This window comes from Procambarus clarkii, chromosome 41, assembly GCF_040958095.1.
Source record: "Procambarus clarkii isolate CNS0578487 chromosome 41, FALCON_Pclarkii_2.0, whole genome shotgun sequence".
Taxonomy (NCBI): Eukaryota; Metazoa; Arthropoda; class Malacostraca; order Decapoda; family Cambaridae; genus Procambarus; species Procambarus clarkii.
This window is the reverse complement of record NC_091190.1, coordinates 8,747,117-8,770,947: the sequence shown is the minus strand read 5'-3', so window position 1 is coordinate 8,770,947 and position 23,831 is coordinate 8,747,117. Positions and strand designations below refer to the sequence as shown.

The following is a 23,831-nucleotide window of genomic DNA, read 5'->3' as shown; positions in this document are numbered from 1 at the left end:
TCTCTGTGGCGATCAGGTGGCTTTGTTGATGGTGTCCCACCTGCGAGCTTAGTCTCGGTGACAGTATGACGTTCCTGGTGTTTCTATACACTTTTTCTTGCTCTTCATAGGTTGTCTTCTCTTTTGTATTGGGTTGTCTTGTCCTTTCTTGGGTTTTCAGGACTACAGTTTTTGATGTTTCTTACTGTCGCCTCATTTTGTGCAGCGCTGGCGGAGCCGCTCCAGCTTGCGTTCGGGGTGAACGTCACATCTGCCCTGTTTCGTAAGCTATCTCGTGTTTCGTTTCACCTCCGGCCTGCTCATGCGTCGCCTGAATTGTTCTGGTCCTCGATCAGGGTGCCTTCTTATCTTCTCCTCAGTTTGTGGTAGCCTCTTCGGTTCAGGTTTCTGCTCTTTGGTACTGGTGGTGGGTTTGTACATTTGCAGCCTTTCTCTGTCCTTCTGTCGACGGTCGAGACGGCTGCTTTCTGGAGGGGTTCTTGGGTAATTGATGCTTGATTGGTTCGGCCGGGGGTGCGTCCTGTATTGTCCGGTTGCCCTTTTTTGCCGTTACCTGCGTACCGTGTCTGCGGATGCGCTTTGGGTTGATCCGGTTCCCCCTCGTTCCCTGTTTCAGGACTCGTCCGCAGAGTTTTTAGGTCTTCCAGCCTGCAGTCTGTCTGTGCGCCCGTGCTGTTCGGACGTTTGCAGCTTTAGCTGCTGTGTTGGTGACGTCTAGGGCTATTTCTGTGGGGAGCCCCTACGGCTCCCTGGAGCTTATCGGGCTAATGTATGTTATGTTAGACCGGGACATTAGCTAAGGAGTTCAGACCTACCAGGGACCAGCGCCAGAACCTGGCCCCTTCAGAGAGGTTTCAGGGAGCAATGGCCCTGGAAAACCCCATATGGTTGGGGGTTTTCCTTATCTGCCATCGACCGGGGTTAGGCACCCAGAAAGGTAGGCGTAACAAAACAAACCCCACATGGTAAGAAACTACAACAAAAACCGAACAGAGAGGTAGAAAACTCCCTACAATCCCAAGGAAACAAGCAAACAAGCAAACATCACACTTTACTGCCGCGCCGATCGTCCGCGCAGCCCTCCCCACCCCGGGAGGGGGAGGGGGGAGCCCCGGACCTACCGCGCCGGCTGCCAAGCTTCAGTTCGTTCGCTAATGTCAACCGGGATTGACGCTTCTCTGGCCTCAGTTTCCTAGGCGGTGTTTGCCTTGTGTGGCGTTCACTGCCGTGTGTTGTGGTGTGCGGTGGCCAGGAGTACTTCATCAGTGCCGGGGCTGCATGTGCTTAGTGGCTGACTTCCCTAAGCGCCCTGTGAGTACTGCCCTTGCGTAACAGGGTTATCTTCCCTGGGGCGTTCGGGAACCATTCCCGTAGAGGTTCTTGCTGCTCGGCATTTGCCTCGCCCTTGGGGCCAGCTGGGGCTTGGGGCCCTTGTTTGGCCCTGGGTAGGGTTTGGTATTGTGCTGGTTAGGGCGTCAAGGTGTTGCGCAGCCTGCCACCTAAGCGGCGGCCGGTTTCTGTTGCCTCTGGAGACGGTGTACTTTTGCGGGGTTTTTCTTTTGTTTTTCATTTTCTTGCTTGGTGGGAGTCTGCCTAAGGTGGTTATAGTTCCACTGGTAGTGTTTGGCGGCCCTCTGCTAGGCCCCCGTGCTTGTACACGTCTCAGGGGTTTTCAGTGCTATAATCTACCCTCTTGTTATGTTTGGGTTTCTTAACCGGTTAGCAACACCTTGCCCGGGCTTCCCGTAGTTGTTACCCTACGGGCCCTGGAAACCCCTGTCTGGGCTCGGGGGACCATTGAATGTGTCTTCCGGGTTCCAACCCGTCTTGAACGGGATCGTTGGTTGCTGTTCCCTTGTCTCCGGGTGACAGTCGCCATTTTTACCTCCGTCATGCTGCCTGTTGGGTCACTGACACCTTGACCCGGAGTCTTGCGAGTGATTCTCTGCTTGTTCTCCAGTACTCTCCTGATGTTATTACTGTTCAGAGTACAGGCGGCATCCGTGTTGCAAGCTAGGTTAGGTTGCTGCAACATGCTAGGTTGGTTTCCCACTCGAATGCCCCGTGGCCGCCCCGTTTGGTTAGGTGCTGCTCGCCCCTTCTCTCCATGTTCCCGGCTCCGGACCGTCTGCGGGTTTCGGGGTCGGGGCGGGGTTCAGTTGCGGCAGAGACTCGGGCGGTTTTCGGGGGATGCCCCGTTCGGGTTGGGGACGGAGGTTTGAGCCTGTGCCTCCTGCCAAGGCTTCTGGGTCTTACCAGCGGCCCTTTCTTGTTGCCTTTCCCATGGGCTCTTGCTTTTCTTTAAGGGCGGAGGGCTTGGAGGACGGCTCTGCCCCGGGGCCTCTGTTGTTGGTTCCCGGGGCTGTGGGGGTTGCCTGCTAGCAGTTCTGGGGCAGTTTTGCCCCTTCAGGGGTTTTTCTGCTGTTGGGCGTCGTTTTTCGCCCTTCCAGTCTGCTAGCTTCCCACATTTGCTGGCGTGTTTTTGTGTATTAAGCGTCAGTCACAGCCCCTGCTGGCGGCCATTTTCGTCTGCCGGTTTCCCGGCGTGGCCACCAGGGCGGCGTTGCGGTTTGTTTACATGCGTCTGGGTGTGCGAGCGAGCGTCTCTGGTGAGTTTTCAAAAAATTTGCAGGGTTTTTGTTCTCCTGTTGTCGTTTCTTTGTTTTTCTGGTGTTTTCTTGCCGTTGCCTGTTCCTCTGGGAACGTTTGGGTGTTGATTTTGGGTCTGAGCCTCTGGGTTTAGGCTCAGTGCCCCTGGCTGGTATGCTTGCTCCCACACCTTGCCCCTCGGTTTTCGGTCTGTTGGGACCGTTTTCCCAGGGCGTTCTGCTGGGGTCTGTGCTTTGCCTTTTAGTGGTGTTCTCCGCCGGCAAATGTGGTGGTTTGGGCTCCCCCTGGTTCGATTCTGGGTTCCTTTGGGTTCCTTGGTTTCGTTCTGGAGGTTTCTTCCTCTTGGGTGGCCAGGGGTTCTTTTGTGGGTTCAGGGGACTTTGTTTCCTTGTGTGACCCGGTTCTGCCTTTTGGGGTTCCGGGGTCTTCCTGGCTTGCAGACTGAGCTTTTTGGGTCTTGGCACATGTTGTGGTTGTGCTGGGACTTTGTGGTTTTGCTGTCGAGGTGGGCCTTTTGATGCAGTTTTGTGCCTTCTTTGCCTGGCCGGCGTAGTGCTCTTTGCCACTAGTCGGCGGCTTGTGCTTTTACAATATATGTCCTCACCTGGTTGTGCTTGTGGGGGTTGAGCTCTGGCTCCTTGGTCCTGCCTCTCAACCGTCCATCAACAGGTGTATCGGATCCTGTGCCTCTTGGGCTCTGTCATGTCTACATGTGACATTGTATGGGGGTCAGCCTCGTTACTTGTGTGAGGAGTCGCCACATTACTTCCTAGTGCTTTCCCGTTCCCATTCTGACACTAAAAAAAAAAAAAAAAAAAAAAAAAAAAAAAAAAAAAAAAAAAAAAAAAATTCTATCTGTGGCTCTTTTGGGTACTCAGTTTCCACCTGTGTCCCCTAGTGCGTGTGCCCCTTGTGTTCCATAGCCTGTCCTTATCAACCCTGTCGATTCCCTTGGGTGTCTTGAATGTGGTGATCAGGTCTCCCCTCACTTCATCTTCCAGCGAAGTGTGGTTTCATTCCCGTTGTCTCTCCTCATGACTTCGGTAGTGTACTTTTTCTTTCTGAAGGGGTTCTGTTCCCTTCTCTGTTGACTGGGCGCTGGGGGAGCAGCTTGCTCTGTTGCCTCTCGCTTGGTCCCGCTGTTGGTGGGCGCTTTGGGTTGTCTTCCGGCCTCTGCTGGCGTCGGAGGACGGCTTCTCCCCCTTGGGGGGGTTCAGAGCTGGCGGGGTGGGCTTCTTCCCTGCGCTTCGTCATTTCCTCTTCGTGGGTGCGTGGGGCGTGGTCGATCCGCCCCATCCTTCTGGGCTTCCCGTCTGCTCTTTGCAAATGTGGTGGTTTGGGCTCCCCCTGGTTCGATTCTGGGTTCCTTTGGGTTCCTTGGTTTCGTTCTGGAGGTTTCTTCCTCTTGGGCCCCCTTTTGTGGGTTCAGGGGACTTTGTTTCCTCGTGTGACCCGGTTCTGCCTTTTGGGGTTCCGGGGTCTTCCTGGCTTGCAGACTGAGCTTTTTGGGTCTTGGCACATGTTGTGGTTGTGCTGGGACTTTGTGGTTTTGCTGTCGAGGTGGGCCTTTTGATGCAGTTTTGTGCCTTCTTTGCCTGGCCGGCGTAGTGCTCTTTGCCACTAGTCGGCGGCTTGTGCTTTTACAATATATGTCCTCACCTAGTTGTGCTTGTGGGGGTTGAGCTCTGGCTCCTTGGTCCTGCCTCTCAACCGTCCGTCAACAGGTGTTTCGGTTCCTGTGCCTCTTGGGCTCTGTCATGTCTACATGTGACATTGTATGGGGGTCAGCCTCGTTACTTGTGTGAGGAGTCGCCACATTACTTCTTAGTGCCTTCCCGTTCCCATTCTGACACTCGGGGGGGGGAAAAAAAAAAAAAAAAAAAAAAAAAAAAAAACTTTAATTCTATCTGTGGCTCTTTTGGGTACTCAGTTTCCACCTGTGTCCCCTAGTGCGTGTGCCCCTTGTGTTACATAGCCTGTCCTTCTCAACCCTGTCGATTGTTGGGTTGAGTTATCCTTCTCAACCCTTGGGTATCTTGTATGTGGTGATCAGGTCTCCCCTCACTTCCTCTTCCAGCGAAGTGTGGTTTCATTCCCGTAGTCTCTCCTCATGACTTCGGTAGTGTACTTTTTCTTTCTGAAGGGGTTCTGTTCCCTTCTCTGTTGACTGGGCGCTGGGGGAGCAGCTCGCTCTGTTGCCTCTCGCTTGGTCCCGCTGTTGGTGGGCGCTTTGGGTTGTCTTCCGGCCTCTGCTGGCGTCGGAGGACGGCTTCTCCCCCTTGGGGGGGGGTTCAGAGCTGGCGGGGTGGGCTTCTTCCCTGCGCTTCGTCATTTCTTCTTCGTGGGTGCGTGGGGCGTGGTCGGTCCGCCCCATCCTTCTGGGCTTCCCGTCTGCTCTTTGCAGTCATGAGCTTTTCCAGTCTGCAGTTCTTCTGGACTACTTCCGTCTGCGCCCTGGATCCTCTGCCCTGCTCGGAGGACTGTTGTCTCCTGTTCGGATTCTGTTAGGGCCGGGTGCATGGATGGTGGACCTGGACCTCCAGGTCACTTCTTGGCACGTTCCTCTCCAGTTTTTCTGGGGCTAGCACGGTTGGTAATTACCTATGTGTACTTACCTAAGTGTAGTTACAGGATGAGAGCTACTCTCGTGGTGTCCCGTCTTCCCAGCACTCTTTGTCATATAATGCGTTGATTATATTTGTCATATTGTCATATAATGATTGTCATATGTCATAATGTCTTCATATGTTTGTCATACAATGCTTTGGTGGTGGGGCTTCAGGTTTGCTGTTTTTATTGCATTCCCTATTTTGTGAAGGGCACTTTGTATACTCTTTGCATCTTTACCGGATCTTAGTGCCCTGTCTGCGTCTGAGATTTGGTGTCTGGCCTACCTCGACGACTGGCTGGAGTGGGCTCCCAGTCAGTCCGCTTGTCTGCTCGCCAGGGGATGGTTCTTTCCAGATCGCTGGGTTTGGTTTCCTGGTGATCTGGAGGTTTTACCTTCTGTTTCCGTCCCGGGTTCGGACCTGGGCCTTGTTTCAGGCTCTTGGGCCCCTCATTGTCTTCCCTCCAGAAGTGTTACTGTGGCTGTGGTCCCGCCTTTGGCTGTTCAGGAGGGGGTCCCCCAACCATATGGGGTTTTCCAGGGCCATTGCTCCCTGAAACCTCTCTGAAGGGGCCAGGTTCTGGCGCTGGTCCCTGGTAGGTCTGAACTCCTTAGCTAATGTCCCGGTCTAACATAACATACATTAGCCCGATAAGCTCCAGGGAGCCTCCGGGGCTCACCCAGAAAATGGCGTTTCATTACATTCAACGCTGGTTTTTTTGGCACAGGGATTTGAGGGTCGCACAGGTTCTTGGTCGCCCATGCTTTATGCGCATCTGCTCCTGTGCGTTCTTGTTGCCTTGGGTTATAGGTTGCAGCCTGTTGTCTCGGCTTCGCGTTGCGGAGTTTGTGGCAGTCGCCTCCCGGGTCAGCCCTTTCTTTTCCTTATCTTTGGGTATGAAGCTCCAGGGAGCCGCAGGGGCTCCCCACAGAAAACCAGTGTTGAATGTAATGAAACGCCATTTTCTGGGTGACCCCCGGAGGCTCCCTGGCAACCCTCCCTCCCACCGGTCGGCGGTTTTTTCGCGTTGGTTAAAGCTTAGCTTCCGAATTGATGCTAGGCAGCCGGCGCGGTAGGTCCAGGGCTCCCCCCTCCCCCTCTCGGGGCGGGAAGGGCTGCGCGGACGATCGGCGTGGCAGTAAAGTGTGATGTTTGTTTGTTTGCTTGTTTCCTTGGGATTGTAGGGAGTTTCTTCCTCTCTGTTTGTTCTTTTATTTTAGATTTTTTATCATGTGGGGTTTGTTTTGTTATGCCTACCTTTCTGGGTGCAAACCCCGGTCGATGGCAGATAAGTAAAACCCCAACCACAAGGGGTTTTTCCAGGGCCATTGCTCCCTAAAACCTCTCTGAAGGGGCCAGGTTCTGACGCTGGTCCCTGGTAGGTCTGAACTCCTTAGCTAATGTCCCGGTCTAATATAACATACATTAGCCCGATAAGCTCCAGGGAGCCTCCGGGGCTCACCCAGAAAATGGCGTGTAATTACATTCAACGCTGGTTTTTTCGGGGTTCTATGCCCTGATTCCTCCCCGAGCCCTTGCTCGATGTGTTCACGGATGCCTCGTCTCTCAGCTGGGGTTCTGTGACCAGTGCTCATCAGTCGGCCAGAGTCGGTGGGGTTTGTCCTTCTGTCGGGCTCACAGCACGGCGTAGGAGTTCGCGGTGGGGTGACATTCGCTTCAGAGGGTTCGTGTTGCTCGTGGAGCAATGATCCAGCTCAATTTGAACTGCTCCTCGGTGGTTCATTGTCTGAACCGCGGGAGTTCGATGCGGACCTTGGCTCTTTGGGGCTCGTCACTTCAGGAGGTGTCGGACGTACTGGCGGATGTCATGTCTCTGTTCATTCCCCCTATCCATGGAATAGACAATCGACCCAGACTCGTTCAGTTTGCTTTACGGGCATGGGCACCTAGAGGTGGACCTTTTCACAATGATTTGGTTGAGGTGTCTTCCAGTGTATGTGGTGCCCTTCACAGACTGTGTGATCGTCGAGGGCGATGCCTTTCGGCTGGACTGGTAGAGTTGGGGTTACCTGTACCTCTTCCCACCGGTTCGGTTGTTGCTCTGGGTCCTGATTAGCTTAGAGAGACTTCCAAGGGATGAGTGGTCGTGTTGGCTCTTTGGTGGTTGGCCCAGCCCTGGTTTCAGGCGCCTCTTGCTCAATGTCTGAACCCGAGGGTCTTCCCGCGGCTCCACCTCTTTTAGCAGATTGCACCATTCCAGTACGTGGCTGGTTCGATCTTCTCTGCCTCTCACGTCTGGTCTTTTTGAAGCGTGTTTATCACCACCTGTATGGTGATCAGGTAGCTTAGTTGGTGTCCCACCTGCAAGTTTCGTCTCGACGGCAATATGAAATTTCCTGGCGATGTTTTCAGCACCTGTCTCTTCATAGGTTGTCTTCGATTTCTGGTCGGTTATGTCCTTTCTCTCTTGGTTGTTTCAGGACCGTTTTCTTATGCCAGATACTGTCGCCTTGTTTCGGGTGGCGCTGGCGGAGCCGCTGCAGCTTGCATTTGGGGTGGATGTCACATCTGATCTGTTCCACAAGCTTTCTCGGGCGTTGTTCATCTCCGGCCTGCTCATGCACCGCCGGAGTTGTCCTGGTTGTTGCACCGGGTGCTCTCTGCTCCCTTCTCGGTTTAGGGTGGCCCCCCCCCCCTTGGTTCAGGACTGTTTTCTACGACTTTTTTTTTTATGTGGCGTTGGCCTCCGGGGGTCGGGTCGGAGAGTTTCATGCTCTCCTCCTGCACAGGGGGTTTCTGCTCTTTTAGTCCTGGTGGCCTTTTCTTCGTTTGTAGCTGTCTCCTTCTTTTCTGGCGAAAAATGAGCCGGCTGCTTCCCGGAGAGGTCCTTGGTTTGTTGATGCTTAGTTGGTTCAGCGCTGTTTTGTGTCTGTGGCTCTTCGCTGTTATTTGCATGTTACGGCCTCTGTGGCAGAGGATGCACTTTGGGTTGACCCAGTTTCCCCGTCTTCCCTATTCCAGATCGCGGGTCTCCCAGATTGTCCGCAGGATAATTCGGTTCAGCCAGCCTGCGGTCTTTCCCCATGCCCACGCCGTTCATAAGTTCGGCATTCGGGATGCTGTTTTGGTAATGTCCTGGCCTATCTTTTGGGCACGAGGCTATTGGAGGTCAAACAGGGTCCTGGCTGCACGTTCTGTTGTTAATGTTCCAAGTCCTTCTCAGGCGTGTATAGCCTTGGGTCGCAGGTTGCGGCCTGTTATCTCGACTTTGAGTTAAGGAGCGAGTGACGAGCGCCTCCCGGGTGAGTCCCTTTTCTTCTTATCTTTGGTTAGGTAGCTCCAGAGAGCCAAAGGGGTTCTCCACAAAAAACAGCGTTGAATGTAATGAAACGCCATTTTCTGGGTGAGACCTGGAGACTCCCCGGCATCCCTCCCTCCCTCCCTCTGGTCGGCGTTTTTTTTTGCATTTTTGATACTCAGCCTCTGAACTGAGGAGAGTTGTTGGCGTGGAGGTCTGGGAACCCCCCGTCCCCCTCCAAGGGAGGGGGGTTGTGCAAACGGATGCGCGGCGGTTGTGGTAACGTCATGTTAGTTTCTTGTTTTTAATTGGGGAGTTCTGTTTGTTAGTTCGGCTTTTGGTTTGCAATTTTTGACCAGCAGTAGTTTGTTTTGAGATTCCTACCTTTGTGGGTGCCTGACCTGGTATCTTGAGGTTATCTTGAGATGATTTCGAGGCTTAGTGTCCCTGCGGCTCGGTCATTGACCAAGCCTCCACCCCCCAGGAAGCAGCCCGTAGCAGCTGTCTAGCTCCCAGGTACTTATTTACTGCTAGGTAACAGGGGCATCAGGGTGAAAAACATTTAGCCCTTTTGTCTCCGTCTCCATCGGGGATCGGACCCGGAACCTTAGGACTACGAATCCGAAGCGCTGTCCACCCAGCTGTCAGGCGGAAAAAGACTGCTTCCAATTACATGGGTTGTCTTTAGGCCATTGCTCCTCGTGCCTCTCTTGAGGGGGCCAGGTTCCGGCTCTGGTCCCCGGTAGGCTTAGAACTCCGATTGACTGTTGCCACGGTCTAATATATACACATCAGCCCGGTATAGCTCCGGGGAGCCTCCGGGTCTCGCTCAGAAAATGGCGTTTTATTACATTCAATGTTTTTTTTTTTTTAATTTTTTTTTTTTTTTGATGGATGGGAGTTTTTTTGGCAATTTTGAGGCCTTGATCTTTCCTTATAACCAGCAGTGGTCTGTTTTATTTCACTGACTTTATTGGTGCTTTCCCGGTGGTGGCAGACATGATTAAAATTCACTAACAATTTTATTATAGTGTCACTGCACACTCTGCTTCTCCAGAGGGGACCAGGGGCTGGCTTGTGTTCTCTGGTAGGACGAAAACAACTCCACAACTGATGGCACTAGTTGTTTGGCACTTTATCAGCATTGTAGCTTCAGAGAGCCACCGGGGCTTGGTCAGAAATTGTCCCTTTATTACATTCAACTCTGCTTTTCTGGGGGGAGCCCCCTTCGGCTCCCCGGAGCTATCCGGCTGATACGTATAAGGTTTGGGCATCAGTAAATGTACATGGAGTTCTAGGCATACCGGGAACCACGAGCAAGAACCTGGCCCCCTCAGAAAGGTGCGAGGAACAATGGTCTATAGAGACACCTTTTATATATAGTTTAGAAGAACACTGTCTGCCATCGACCGGGTCGGGCACGCAGAAAAATAGGCACCCTGAAACACCCTCCTTTTCTTTTGAAGAAATGCTACCAAACACCGAACAAGAGGATAAAACTCGCCATGAAGAAAAATGATCAAACGAGCATGACGTCATCTCGTTATCAAAGTCCTGCTGTCTGCGCAACCCCCCTCCCCCTTCCCGGGAGGGGGAAGGGGGGAGACCCAGACATCCTGCCGGCTACCCGGGTCTGTCAGTTCTTGGCTGATGTCGGTGGGCTTTGGTTGTGTACCTCCAGCTCCGGCTTCTTTTCTTTGTACGTGTTTGGATCCCTGATTCTGCCCAATGCCGGTGTTTGGTTATAGATCTGTGTTCTTTCATCTTCTTGCATGATCTTATGGGCTGCTCTGTTGACCCCTCGGCAGGTGGAGGTAGTTCTCGTATCACCTACTCTTGCCCTCCTGCTGTATGTTGTCATTAGGACAAGAGGTGCCAGTGTTTCCAGTCATGGCTGCGGACTTTTTTTTTTATTTATTTTACGTACTAAATCTTTGTATTTTCATGCAGTACATGTCCTCTAATGTTCTCCTTCTCCGTACATCAGTGGCAAATGTGTCATCTGCTCTGCTGGAGCTGTTCCCGCCGTTCCTGCGGGATACAGTGTCGCCATTTTTCGCTTCACGTTTTGCATGTTGGCTAGTGATGCTCATTTCCTCGTTGGCTCTTGCCTGGGACCTTACTCTTTGTTTTCTTTCGCCATTTGTCCTAGCTGTTTGCGGAGTCTGCAGTAGGGCAGTTTCTACAAGCAGCTTCTTCTAGTTGTCCGTATCGGATCTTGTTGATTCTTTGGCGGTCCCGGGGGAGGTTTCTCCCGGATGGGGCAGTTCTGCTTGCCAGGGATTTGGTTATTTTCCAGCTCGCCGGGTTCGAATTCCAAGTGACCTAGCGCTGGTTCCATCTGGTTCCCTGAGCCTTAGTTCAGGTGCTGCTTGCTCGGTGCCCGCGACCAGGGGTTTTTCCAAGGGTTTTCCCACAGCTTTACCTCTTTCAGATGCTCGGTCCAGTCCGTTATGTGGCTAGTTCGGTCTTCTCAAGTCTTCGCATTTGGTGCTTTTGACTCAGGTCTCTCACCATCTGTTTGGTGGTCAGGTGGCTTTGTTACTGGTGTCCCACCTGCGTGCTTCGCCGTGTCTTGTGCGGCGCTGGCGGAGCCGCTCAGGCTTGCTTTCAGTTTTGATGTTTCTTCTGCACTGTTTTGCAGGCTGTCTCGGGCGTTGTTTCGCTCCGGGCCAGCTCATGAGCAGCTTGAGCCATTTTCCGGAGGGATCCCTGGGATTGTTGATGCCTGTTTGGCTTGGTCGGGGGTGTATCTTGTGTCTAGTTGTGGCTCTCATTCATTGCCTGCGTGACGCAGCCTCTGTGGCCCTGGTTGCTCTTTGCATTGCCTGGGTTCCCTTCATCCTTGTTCCAGGGTTCGGGTCTCCCAGGTCGTCTGCGGGGGTCGTTTGGTGTTGCCAGTTGTCTTGCTTTCGGGTCTCGGGCCCGTGGTTTCCGCCTCCCGGGTTGTCCCTCTTTTGTCCTTGTTTTTGAGCAATTAGCTCCGGGAAGCCGAAGGAGCTCCCTCCAGAAAACCAACGTTGAATGTAATGAAACCCCATTTTCTGGGTGAGACCTGGAGGCTCCCCGGCATCCCTCCCTCCCTCCCTCCCTCCCTCCCTCCCTCCCTCCCTCCCTCCGGTCAGCAGTTCTTTTCGCATGTTTTGACATCTAGGCTAAGGACTGACCGGCGGGGCGTCTGGCACTCTCCCTTCACCCTCCCAGGGAGGGGGCGTTGCGAAGACGGCGGCACTTTTGTAACAAGATGACGTCATGCTCGTTTGATCGTTTTTCTTCATGGAGAGTTCTATCCTCTCGTTCGGTATTTAGTAGCATTTCTTCACTAGAATGGGAGGATATTTTGGGGAACCTGTCATTCTGGGTGCCCGATTCAGTTGATGGCAGACATGGAATACTTCTAAACTATATATAAAGTGTCTCTATAGGTCATTGCTCCTTGCACCTCTCTGAGGGGGCCAGGTTCTGGCTCATGGTCCCCCCGGTAGACCTAGAACTCCATGTACATTGACTGATGCCCAAAGCTTATACATCCGTATCAGCCGGATAGCTCCAGGAAACCTCCAGGTCTCGCCCAGAAAATGGCATTTCATTACATTCAACACTGGTTTTTTAACTTTCAGAGAGGTGACGTATGCGATGACTCAGACAGCTGCTTAGACGATTCATTGATAGAGGTGAAAAAAGGTAAATACAATAAATTAAATGTGTTGTTTCATGGAATTAAGTTGCAGGGGAGGTGATGTTCTGTTGTAGTCATTATGTTCATAATCTAAGTTTACCTACTGGATTGTGCTGGCCGAGAAAATTCATTTTGCAAAAAAGCACAGGCCGAGAAAACACCAATTTAGATTTCGTACTATTCAAAATGCACGAGCGGTAGGTTGCGTACGAAATGGATTCCTCGGACCACCAAAGAGAGGCAGCCATCTTGAAAAAAACATTTCCCTAAGGCTGCTGGCTGGATCAGTTCTGAATGAGCAACCATGTGGGTGGCACACTCCCAATCCCCTGTCGGACGCGGTGTTGAAAGATCACTCATCACTGGTGAAATTCAAACCATATTGTTTGAGGAACATAATGGTCATGATATTGATGAAGCTAGGCACAATAAGGACCTAACATAAGGGTCTGATAAAAGTGATGCAGCACCAATGAGGACGATACAGCGAGCGAATCCAGTAGTAGCCGAGCGCCACCCATGCCCACTCATGTCATCTCCAATTTTTATAGATGATACAATAGATGAATTGTGTTCTGGGTTCATTGATGATGCATCTGATACAAGTAGGATAGATGAACAGTGTATTAGTGGCTTCCATGGTGGTGTTTATTGCCAGCGTTGGTGATGGCAATATAAGGAGCACTGATGAATTCGCGAGGGAGGACTGTGATAATTTTGTAATACACAAACCACAATTAGATGATTATGATGTTGATGTTGCACCCACTTTCCCATATACAGGTGAAGATATGAGTGATTCCAGGACAGAATTTTGTCATTGAGCTTTTCCTAGATCTTTCCAAGAATACCTGGAATTTTTCAATGCTACCTTATAAACCGATCTTTTCAAGAATATCTGAATCTCTTCAGAATACCGAGTCTTTTCAATCGTACCTTACAAATTGATCTTTTCCTATAATCTTTTCAAGACTACCTTACACTTCTCAAGCTACATACTGTACCACCTACAGGTACTAAAGCCAAGGGTGAACATCAGTGCGTGATTTGCAAGCACACAGAACGAAGAAACAGGAAGCGAAAATCTGTTTGTAATTGTTGCATCGTCTTACCCCAGGTGGGGAGTGTTATTGACTAGGGAGGGCAGACTGCAACCGGTACAGCTTGCACACATGGCGGCCAATGATTCTCTCTGGCTGCCAGTTTATTTGTTGTGTGTCTTCGGGGGTTTTGTTTTTCTTTTCAGAATTTTCACATTTTGTTAACGGAGTACGTCTGCCTAGCTTCTTACTAGGCAAGCCTAGGTTGTGTTGGTCCTCCTCCTCTGTTGCCCCTGAAGTTTCATGGCTGCTACTGGTGGTCAATTTGTCTGATGACAGACAGGGTTCTACCAGCTTAGTTAGTCCCAGTGCCTTGGCTTCCCATAGGGCTTACTCACCCTATGGGCTCCTGAAAAAACCCAGTTGGCTCAGGGCTACTATGGATGTGTGTTCCAAGTCGTCATCTCATCTTGTGCGAAATTGAAAATTGTTCGTCCCCCCTGCCTCAGGGAGACGATCATCCATACTGCCTCCGTCATGCTGCCTGTTGGGTCGGTTAGTTACACCTACAACCAAGAATTTTGTGCGACTTGTTCCCCGCTTGTGCTTCGGTTTGCCCATTCCTTATCTGATGATCTCAGGGATCAGGTGGCAGCTGTGTTGCATGCTTGATTCTTCTTATTGCAACGGCCCGGGTTGGTTGTCCAGTTGGAGGCCCCGAGGCCGCCCCACTTGAGTTTTAGGGACCAGGATTTGGGGGCATTGGTTGCTTCTACCTTGGTTCAGTCCATGCCCCCGCTTCCTTCCCTGGTGGGCATGGTTTGCCCTGCTCCTTTCCCTCCCCTGCTTCCGGCTTTACACCATCTGAGGGTTTCCGAGTCAGGGCGGGGCTTAGCTTAGGATGAGGCTTGGGTGGCTTCAGGTTTTGCCCCTTCCAATTTGGGTGTGGAGGCGGATGAGCCCGAATTTCCCACCGAGGCTTCTGGGTCGACCCAGCAGACACCCTTCTTCGAAGCTTTTCCCGTGGACTCTACATTTTCTTCTGGGGTGATGGGTGTCAATGAGGGCTATGCCCCAGGGCCTGTGTCAGGGGTTGCTGGGAATAATGGGGAGTCCTCTTGGAGCGCTTGGGCTCCTTTTGACCCTGCTTGGGCCCCTTGTGTCTTCTGGGCAGGGTATATTGCTGCAAGGGAGGAGGTTTTCATACCCTCGTTCTCTTTATGAATTTGAGTTAAGTGCGGCTGCCCCCTAGGTTTGTTTTCAGGTGCCCTTGGGATCCTCGGATTTGTCCTTCCGGAGGTTACCTACCTCTTGGATTTCGCCTGGGGTGGTTCGGGAGGCCCTTGGTGCATACAGGCAGCAAGTGTAGGTGTGGGCATAATGTGTGGCAGCAAGTGTAGGTGTAGATATGATGCCAGGCAACAAGTGAAGATGTGGGAATACCTCCCACGAGACCCAGTTTACACCTCTGTCATGGATCCGACTTTGTTTTGAGTTCAGTTCTTCTCCCTCGTATTGGGTGTGTTATGAGGTTCCAGAGTCTTCCTGGGTGGCAGACTGCCCCTTCTCTCTAGAAGCTTGGTGTGACTATTGTTAAACCTGCACGCTTGAGTGGCAAGATGCCTCTTCGGCGCTGGTCATCTTCTTGAGGCTCGCTCGAGTTCCTCAGTGAGTGCCTCATCGCCCTTGTGCTTCCTCATCATGTAGGTCTGGTGCAGTTGTATGCTCAGGTCCCCACTCTTTCTGCTGCTTTGGCTGATGACCTTCAGACTTGCGGTCATTTGACCTCAGTCTTGCGCTTCTTCAGTCTTCTGGAGCTGTCTTCGGATTGGCTTTCGGAGGATGTGGGATGAAGCCAAAGTCTATCTGTACCTGGTGCAATAATAGCGAAGTTTCATTGTGTACCATGGACTGCTTCGTTGATTATTACTCACTTCCGAAGTACTGAGTGTGTAATATAGTGTGTTACTGTGTAAATAGTGTGTGACCCTGTACATATTGTAATTTTAGTAAATTTTTAACAAGTAATTTTGCAACAATATACATTTATTGTGGACACATTACTGATACATGTATCACAGTTCTATGGAACATTATGAACGTTCTACTATATACATATTGTAAAGGACACAAATACGCATCATATACGACAAAAAAAAAAAACACACATTGGAAATACATAGAACAAATAATTTAAAATATAGCTGTGGCAACTCGCGGTGCTTGAATGGTGCACGCGACCGCCTCTGGGAGCTTCACGCACGGGCGACCAGCCCGTGACACCCCCTTCTCCACGTCCCCACAGCCAAAGTAAGTGGATTTTTTTAGTTTTTTTTACATATACATGTTCAGGGAAGGGAATTTATTACTTTACAAAGATTAAACAAATTTGTGAACACTTGATTTTATGAGCACACGGGGAATGTCACAATAAACCTGGCGCATCACAGTGGCTAAGTGGGTAGTCTCGTAAACAGAAGTTGGGTCACCTGTGCCATCAAGAACCATGCGCTCAGTCGACCCATGTATGTATCAACAAAAGTAACAAGTCGAGGCAAAGGTCGTAACCCGGTTTGAATTTTCCAACGAAATTGGGGTTGTAACCCGAAAAATTCATAATTAGGGGCATTCGTAAGTTGAGGTTCCACTGTATTTGCAAAATTTTATTAACTGAAGATACCTATTTTTAATCACAAATGTTTTTCCTATTTAATAAAAAAATTTGATTAAAATTTGCATTTCTCATTTTGCAATGTTTTCAACCACAAAGGTGTAATGCATTTCACTTTTATCTTCCAACAGAGGCAATAAAAGTTGAATGTTGGGGAGATAATGATGATGGCTACTATGATATGTGTGTTGGAGATGACAGGGATGATAGCAAAGATTCGCTCCACATTAATGAGAACTCGGCAGGCACGACACAGTAAACAATAACAATTGTAACCAGGTGAGAAGTTATAAAGTTTGAATGTATTCATATACTTTGGTCTGAACTTCCATCTTTTTCATGCATATATTACATCATTAATAGTGTAGTACTGCACTACAGTACTTGAAGGAATTATTGTTGGGTTTGTAAGGGCTGTCTCTTGGGTGGTATAATAGTTTCCTTGAAGAACATGTCATAAAATATGTGAACAGTTCCATGGACTTGGAAAAAATGATGTATTCAATGTAGCGAAATGCCCTTTTCTGGGAGATCCTCAGTCGCTCCGGGAGTTTATCTCTGGTACCACCAAGACTTAGCCCAACACACCAGGCCTCTGAGGCCCATCTGTTACCTGCCAGGAGCCAGAACCAGAATCTGGCTCACTCAATGAGGTGAGGGATGCAGTGGGTTTCATACAAAAAAAAAAAAAAAAAAATATTAAAAGAAAATAGGCACCACTAGGTAAACTTTCTGATAATTTTTACACACTCCTGAATATTTTCATGCTCTGTCCATGCTATGTTCTTCAGTAAAATAATGCCAATTTTGATATGAAGGTTTTCTGGAGGAGCTGCTTTTTGGTTCATTTTTCCCATATTTTCTGGGAGGAGCCCCCTTCGGCTCCCCGGAGCTATCCAGGCTGATATGGATATTATTTGACTTTGGCATCAGTCAGTGTGAATGGAGTTCATGGGCCTACCGGGGACCACGAGCCAGAACCAGGCTCTCCTCAGAGAGGGGGCCCAGGTTCCCCTTGGAACCTAACTCCATTGCACCAGGAGCAATGGCCTATAGAAATGTACATGTGATTTGGAGCATTCTATGTCTGCCATCGACCAGGCCAGGGACCCAGACAGGTAAGCGCCCAAAACAACCCTTCCCCCCCCCCCCCGTATTCTCGTTAACACAACTACTGAAAGCTAAACGAGTGGACAGAACTCCCCAAATGAAAACGATGTTACACGGCACGTGTGACATGCTCCTTGCCGGGGAGGGAGGCCCAGATTTTTCAGGCCGACTATCCACACCCCAGTTCTCGGCTGATGTGGCTTGGTGTCAGTCGTGTGACTCCAGCTCCTGAATTGTTGTCTTAGTGCTGTGCCTTGGGTTTGGTGCTGTCTCCACGGTGATGCGTGAGCTGGGAGTAAATTCACAGGTGCTCAGGTTGCATGTGCTTAGGGTTCCCTTCCCTAAGTGCCCTGTAAGTACCCCACCTTGGGGCTTGGGGTTATCTTCCACAAGGTACCTTGGGGCTACCTCTGCTGGGTCTTTTGCTGCTTGGTGATTGGTTGCACTAAGTGTGCTTTTTTTTTTTCTCCCTTGTTTACCTTTGGGTAAGAGGTAGGTTGCACTGGTAGGGGCACAGGGTACTGCACAGCTAGTTTTCACCTATCATAGCGGCCGACTCTGTTCCACCTGGGTACGTTGTCCACTTGTGGGGGTTTTTCTTTTGTTTTTGTTTGTGCCTGGTGGGGTGGGGGGTCCAAAGCATCTGATGGCTTCAGGATTGGAGCAGGGTTTAGTTAGTTTTGAGACTCGGGCAGTCTCAGAGGATGCCTCTTCTTTGGTGGCGAGGGAGGTATTCGAGTCGGTTACTCCGGCCATGGCTTCGGGGTCTGACCAGTGGGCTGCTTCTTCTCTTGCCTTTTCAGCTGCCCCGGCTTTTTCTTTTGAAACCGGGGCCTTTGAGGACAACTCGGCCCCGGGTCTTGGTGTGGAGGTTCCCGGTGCCGGGGAGGGGATGGTGTGGGGGGCCTTGGGGCCTCGTTGGACCCCGCCTGGGTTTTTCTACCCTCCGAGCGGGGCTTATTGTTACAAGGAGTGGGGTTTTCACCCCCCCCTTCCAGGTACGAGTTGGATATATGGTGTCAGCCCCTCCCCGAGTTCGGTTTCAAGTCCCTTCAGGTCCGTCGGTTCCGTCTTTCTGGGGCGTTTTCGGCTTCCAGCATCCCACTTTTTGAGGTATGGGAGGCCATTACAGCTTACCTCCTGCCTGACCCACATTACACCTCTATTATGAATCCATCTACTTTCAGGTTTGGGTCTTCGTCTCCTTACTGGGTTCAATATGGAGTTCCGGAGTTGTCCTGGCTTGTGGACTGCCCGTTGTTTTCTTTGGATGCTTGGCATACCTTCTGTCGTATCCACACGCACGAGTGGCGCGAGGCGCTGACGGTGGTCCAGGTTTTCATGGGGGCGAATTTGAGCTCCTCAGTGTGTTATTGTGCAATTGCACGTGCAGGTTCCTTCCCTTTTGGCTGCCCTGGTCACCAAGGACTTGCACACTCGTGGCCTGTTGACTTCGGTCTTGCACTTTTTTTCCCTCCTGGTGCTGTCTTCGGATTGGCTTCAGGAGGATGTGGAGGTTCTTGGCACAAGTCTGGTGCCTTGGTCTCAGCGGAACGTACGTTGTGTGTGCTGTTGAATCTGTATGCGCCGATCCTGCGGGATGCAGTTCCCTATTTTTCGCTTTGCGTCTCGCGTGTCAGCAGGTGTTGCTGGCTTCCTCTATGGAATCCACTTGGGCCCTGGCTCTTAGGATTTTATCGCCTTTTTGTCCTTTGCTGTTTGTGGAGTCTGCGGTTGCGCAGTTTTTGCAGGCAGCTTCATCTACTTGCCGTCCAATATCCGACTTGTTGGTTCTCTGGGGTCCCCTGGGGCTCCTGGGGATTCCTTCTCGAAGTGGTCATGCCAGGGCTTGCAGTTCCGTTCAGCACAAGGTGGGGGGGGGGGGGGGGAGTAAAGCCTTGGCAAAAAATTATAGGCCAGTTGCACTAACATCACACATAATAAAAGGTTTTGAAAGTGATTAGGAATCAAATTTCTAGTTTTATGGAAAATAATGAGCTACACAACCCAGGACAACATGGATTTAGAGCGGGAAGATCCTGTCTGCCACAGTTACTCAATCACTATGACAAAATCATAGAAGATCTAGAAGAAAAGCAAAATGCAGATGTAGTATACACAGACTTTGCAAAGGCACTCGACAAATGTGATCATGGAGTGATTGCACACAAAATGAGGTCAATGGGAATAACTGGTAAAGTGGGACGCTGGATACTGAATTTCCTGTCGAGCAGAACACAAAGAGTAATAGTCAATCAAATAAAATCAAGTCCAAGCACAGTTAAAAGCTCTGTACCTCAAGGTACAGTCCTTGCACCACTGCTGTTCCTTATTCTCATATCAGATATAGATAAAAATACAAGTCACAGCTTTGTGTCATCCTTTGCAGTTGACACAAAAATATCAGCATGAAAATTACCTCTGCTGAAGACATGGAAAAATTACAAGAAGATATCAACAAAGTTTTCGATTGGGCAGCAGAAAATAAGATGATGTTTAACAGCGATAAATTCCAGGTACAGCAAAAATGAGGACCTGAAACATAATACAGGGTACAAAACACATATCAAATCTGCCCATAATAGGTAAACAGCATGTAAAGGATTTGGGAATAATGATGTCCGACGATGTAACGTTTCAGGAGCATAACCAAGCAAATATTGCGTCGGCCAGAAAAATGATAGGATGGATTACGAGAACTTTCAAATCCAGGGATCCCTTCACGATATTGTACTCTTCAAGTCACTGGTGTTGTCCCGTCTCGAGCACTGCTCAGTACTCACTTCCCCCTTCAGAGCAGGAGAGATTGCTGAAATTGAGGGAATACAGAGAACATATACAGCACGCATAGATGCGATAAAGCACCTAAATTATTGGGATCATCTCACAGCTCTCCAAATGTACTCATTAGAAAGGAGACGAGAGAGATACCAAATAATATACACATGGAAAATACTGGAGGGCCAGGCCCCAAATCTACACAGTAAAATAACAACTTACTGGAGTGATCGATATGGAAGAAAATGCAGAATTGAACCAGTGAAGAGCAGAGGTGCCATAGGCACAATCAGAGAACACTGTATAAACATCAGAGGTCCGCGGCTGTTCAACGTCCTCCCAGCGAGCATCGGAAATATTGCCGGAACAACCGTGGACATCTTCAAAAGAAAACTAGACTTTTTTCCTAAAAGACGTTCCGGACCAACCGGGCTAGTGGACCAAGCTCTCACAAGTCAAGCCTGGCCTCGAACCGGGCTTGGGGAGTGGAAGAATTTCCAGAATCCCATCAACCAGGTAGGTTGCTGGTACCAGTTTCGGAGCCGGTGCCGCCTTCAGACCCATCTTCATCTGGTCGGCGTAGTGTTCGCTCTGCGCGGAGGGCAGGTTCTCTTAAGGAGGCATCGGGTCTTTTGCGGTTCATCCCATTGATGGAGCGATGGAGGGGAGGTTTGCTCTGTTCACTCACGCCTGGTCTCACAATTTGTGGCCTTTTCAGGTCGTTTCCGAAGACCTGGAGATGGTGTTGGGGGGCCTGACCTCCTTTGGGGGGTTCAGGACTGGCAGGGCAGGCCTCTTCTCCTGCGCTCTGTCAGGTCATCTCGGAGTGGGTGCGCTTAGGCGTGGTCGAAATGATGACGTCCCTTCGATGGGTTTACCGTCTGTGCGGATCTGAGGGTCATTCTGGACTTGTCCTGTCTGAATCCCTGGGTCTCTTACCCCCCCCTCCTTTCGGATGACTATTCTGTCCCAGGTCCGGATTCTGTTGGAGCCGGGCACTTGGACGGTGTCCCTGGACCTCAAGGACGCATATTGGCATGTTCTGGTTCATCTGGGGTTCAGGGACTGGCTCAGGTTTGTTGTGGGGCATCTCGGTTACCGCTTTCGTTGCCTTCTATTCGGTTTGAATCTGGCCCCTCGCATATTTGCATGCCTTACTCGGGTCGTGGTGGCCCGCCTGCATCTGTTAGGGGTTCGGTGCTGGCCTACCTCAATGACTGGCTGGTATGGGCTCCGAGCCCGTCCGCGTATCTTTTCGCCAGGGATTTGGTTCTTTTACAGCTCGCCGGGTTCAGATTTCTGGTGAACTGGAGGAAGTCCCATCTGGTTCCCTCCCAGGTTCGAACTTGGTTGGGTTCTTGTAATTATCTAAGTCTAATTACCTAAGTGTAGTTACAGGATGAGAGCTATGCTTGTGGTGTCCCGTCTTCCCAGCACTCTTTGTCATATAACGCTTTGAAACTACCGACGGTCTTGGCCTCCACCACCTTCTCTCCTAACTTGTTCCAACCGTCTACCACTCTGTTTGCGAGTGTGAATTTTCTTATATTTCTTCGGCATCTGTGTTTAGCTAGTTTAAATCTATGACCTCTTGTCTTCCCTATCGATTTTATCAATTTCTGTTACAATTTTGTATGTAGTGATCATATCGCCTCTTTTTTTTCTTCTGTCTTCTAGTTTTGTCATATTTAATACCTCTAACCTCTCCTCGTAACTCTTGGTCTTCAGTTCTGGGAGCCACTTAGTAGCGTGTCTTTGCACCTTTTCCAGTTTGTTGATGTGCTTCTTAAGATATGGGCACCACACAACTGCTGCATATTCTAGATTTGGCCTAACAAAAGTTGTGAACAATTTCTTGAGTATATCGCCATCCATGTATTTAAAAGCAATTCTGAAGTTAGAAAGCGTGGCATAGGCTCCTCGCACAATGTTCTTTATGTGGTCCTCAGGTGATAGTTTTCTATCTAGAACCACCCCTAGATCTCTTTCTTTATCAGAATTCTTTAAAGATTTCTCACATAATATATAGGTTGTGTGGGGTCTGTTCTCCTATTTCACATTCCATAACATGGCATTTATTAACATTAACACTTTAGTCCGGGCATGACGCAGCATTGCGTCATCCGTTTACTGTCGGTAATCTCGGTGATGATGCAATGCTGCGTCGTCCACTAAAATAATTGCCAAAAATCAGGTTTTTATCCGATTTTTGGGGGACTGTTTGGTAACTGTCAACAAGCCGAATGCAATCTGTGACTACAATACAAACATGAAAGGTGTTGATCACTTTGACCAAATGATCAAATATTATCACTTCATAAGGAAAACTCACAAATGGACGAAGAAAATGACCTTCTATTTTGTGCAAATGGCTATCTACAATGCTTATGTGATGTACAACTACTACACAAAAAATACTAAACTATAATACTAAATATACTAAAATACTAAATACTAAACATTTGTGGGCAGGAATTGGGAGTGTAGCTGGAAGGCGTCTGGGCGCTCACTCGCGGTTAACGTGTGGCCCGTCTTCAACTCGTCGGCGGGTGGAGCGTGACCAGGTTTTTTATTTTATATGCTAATATTCCTCTAGAGAATTCTATTGCGAACCCATTGATACCAAAATGAAAGACTTAGGACGAAAATTGAGGTGACCAGAGTGAAAAGAGTGAACACATTTTATCGCTTTTGCACGCTCCTGGGTAACTCGTTCGCACTTTCTCTGTTTTTCTGCGGGTAATTAGCCGGCTTTTGGAGTTCATATGCATTTAGTGCTGTAGAGAATTCTATTGCGAACACAATGATACCACCTTACCTTGAGGTGCTTCCAGGGCTTAGCGTCCCTGCGGCCCAGTCATTGACCAGGCCTCCTCCAAATTTAATCTTGTAGGACGAGAATTGAGGTGACAAAGTTGAAGAGAGTATACACTTTTCAGAATTAACGCGCGCTCCCGTGAAACATTGGGACCCAAATCGCACAGTTGAGGGGTGGCGCGCGGGGTACGCCAAAGTGTTAAATTCCATATACTTATGGAATTTATGTGCTCCATATACTTACTTTGTCCAGGTCATCTTGAAGGGCATGACAATCGTCTAAGTTTTTTATCCTTCCTATTATCTTAGCATCATCAGCAAACATGTTCATATAATTCTGTATACCAACTGGTAGATCATTTATGTAGACAATAAATATCACTGGTGCAAGAACTGAACCCTGTGGTACTCCACTTGTGACATTTCTCCAGTCTGATACATTGCCTCTGATCACTGCCCTCATTTTTCTATCAGTCAGAAAATTTTTCATCCATGTTAGAAGCTTACCTGTCACCCCTCCAATATTTTCCAGTTTCCAGAACAACCTCTTATGTGGAACTCTGTCGAAAGCCTTTTTTAGGTCCAGATAGATGCAGTCAACCCAACCATCTCTTTCCTGTAGTATCTCTGTTGCTCGATCATAGAAACTGAGTAAATTCGATACACAGGATCATCCAGATCGAAAACCATACTGTCTGTCTGATATTATATAATTTCTCTCCAGGTGTTCTACCCATTTAGTTTTAATTATTTTTTCCAATATTTTGACTATTACACTTGTCAATGATACAGGTTTATAATTAAAGGGGTCTTCCCTGCTTCCACTTTTGTAGATTGGAACTATGTTAGCCATTTTCCACACATCAGCTACAACTCCTGTAAACAGGGATGCCTGAAAAATCAGTTGAAGTGGAATGCTGAGCTCAGGTGCACATTCTCTCGGAACCCATGGTGAAACTCCATCTGGACCAACTGGTTTGTTCTTATTTAGCTCCTTGAGCATTTTTTCCACTTCGTCTCTAGACACCTCTATGTGCTCTATGTTGTTGTCTGGAATTCTTATTGTCTAGTTCCCTGAAGATTTCATTTTGTACAAACACACTTTGGAACTTTTCGTTTAATGTTTCACACATTTTCTTTTCATTTTCTGTGAATCTATTTCCCATTTTCAACCTCTGAATATTTTCCTTTACCTGCAATTTGTTGTTTATGAATTTATAGAATAGACCTGGTTCTGTTTTACATTTGTCTGCAATCC

General features: G+C 49.4%; 1 protein-coding gene across 4 annotated transcripts in view; it reads left to right on the top strand.

Moving 5' to 3' along the window:
• The window catches only part of LOC123761013 (uncharacterized), an 89,797-nt gene that overhangs the window by 60,724 nt on the left and 5,242 nt on the right, over positions 1-23,831 (top strand). For 3 of the 4 annotated variants that reach the window (XR_011231096.1, XM_069339326.1, XM_069339324.1), the window contains exons 5-6: positions 12,099-12,162; positions 16,000-16,147. Coding sequence is in view for 2 of the 4 variants with exons in the window: in XM_069339326.1 (XP_069195427.1) it covers positions 12,099-12,162; positions 16,000-16,127 (192 nt within the window). In the remaining 2 variants the exon portion in view is untranslated. Of the gene's footprint in view, positions 1-12,098; positions 12,163-15,999; positions 16,148-23,406; positions 23,549-23,831 lie in introns of all 4 variants that reach the window. The other variant, XR_011231097.1, reaches the window with a different exon arrangement.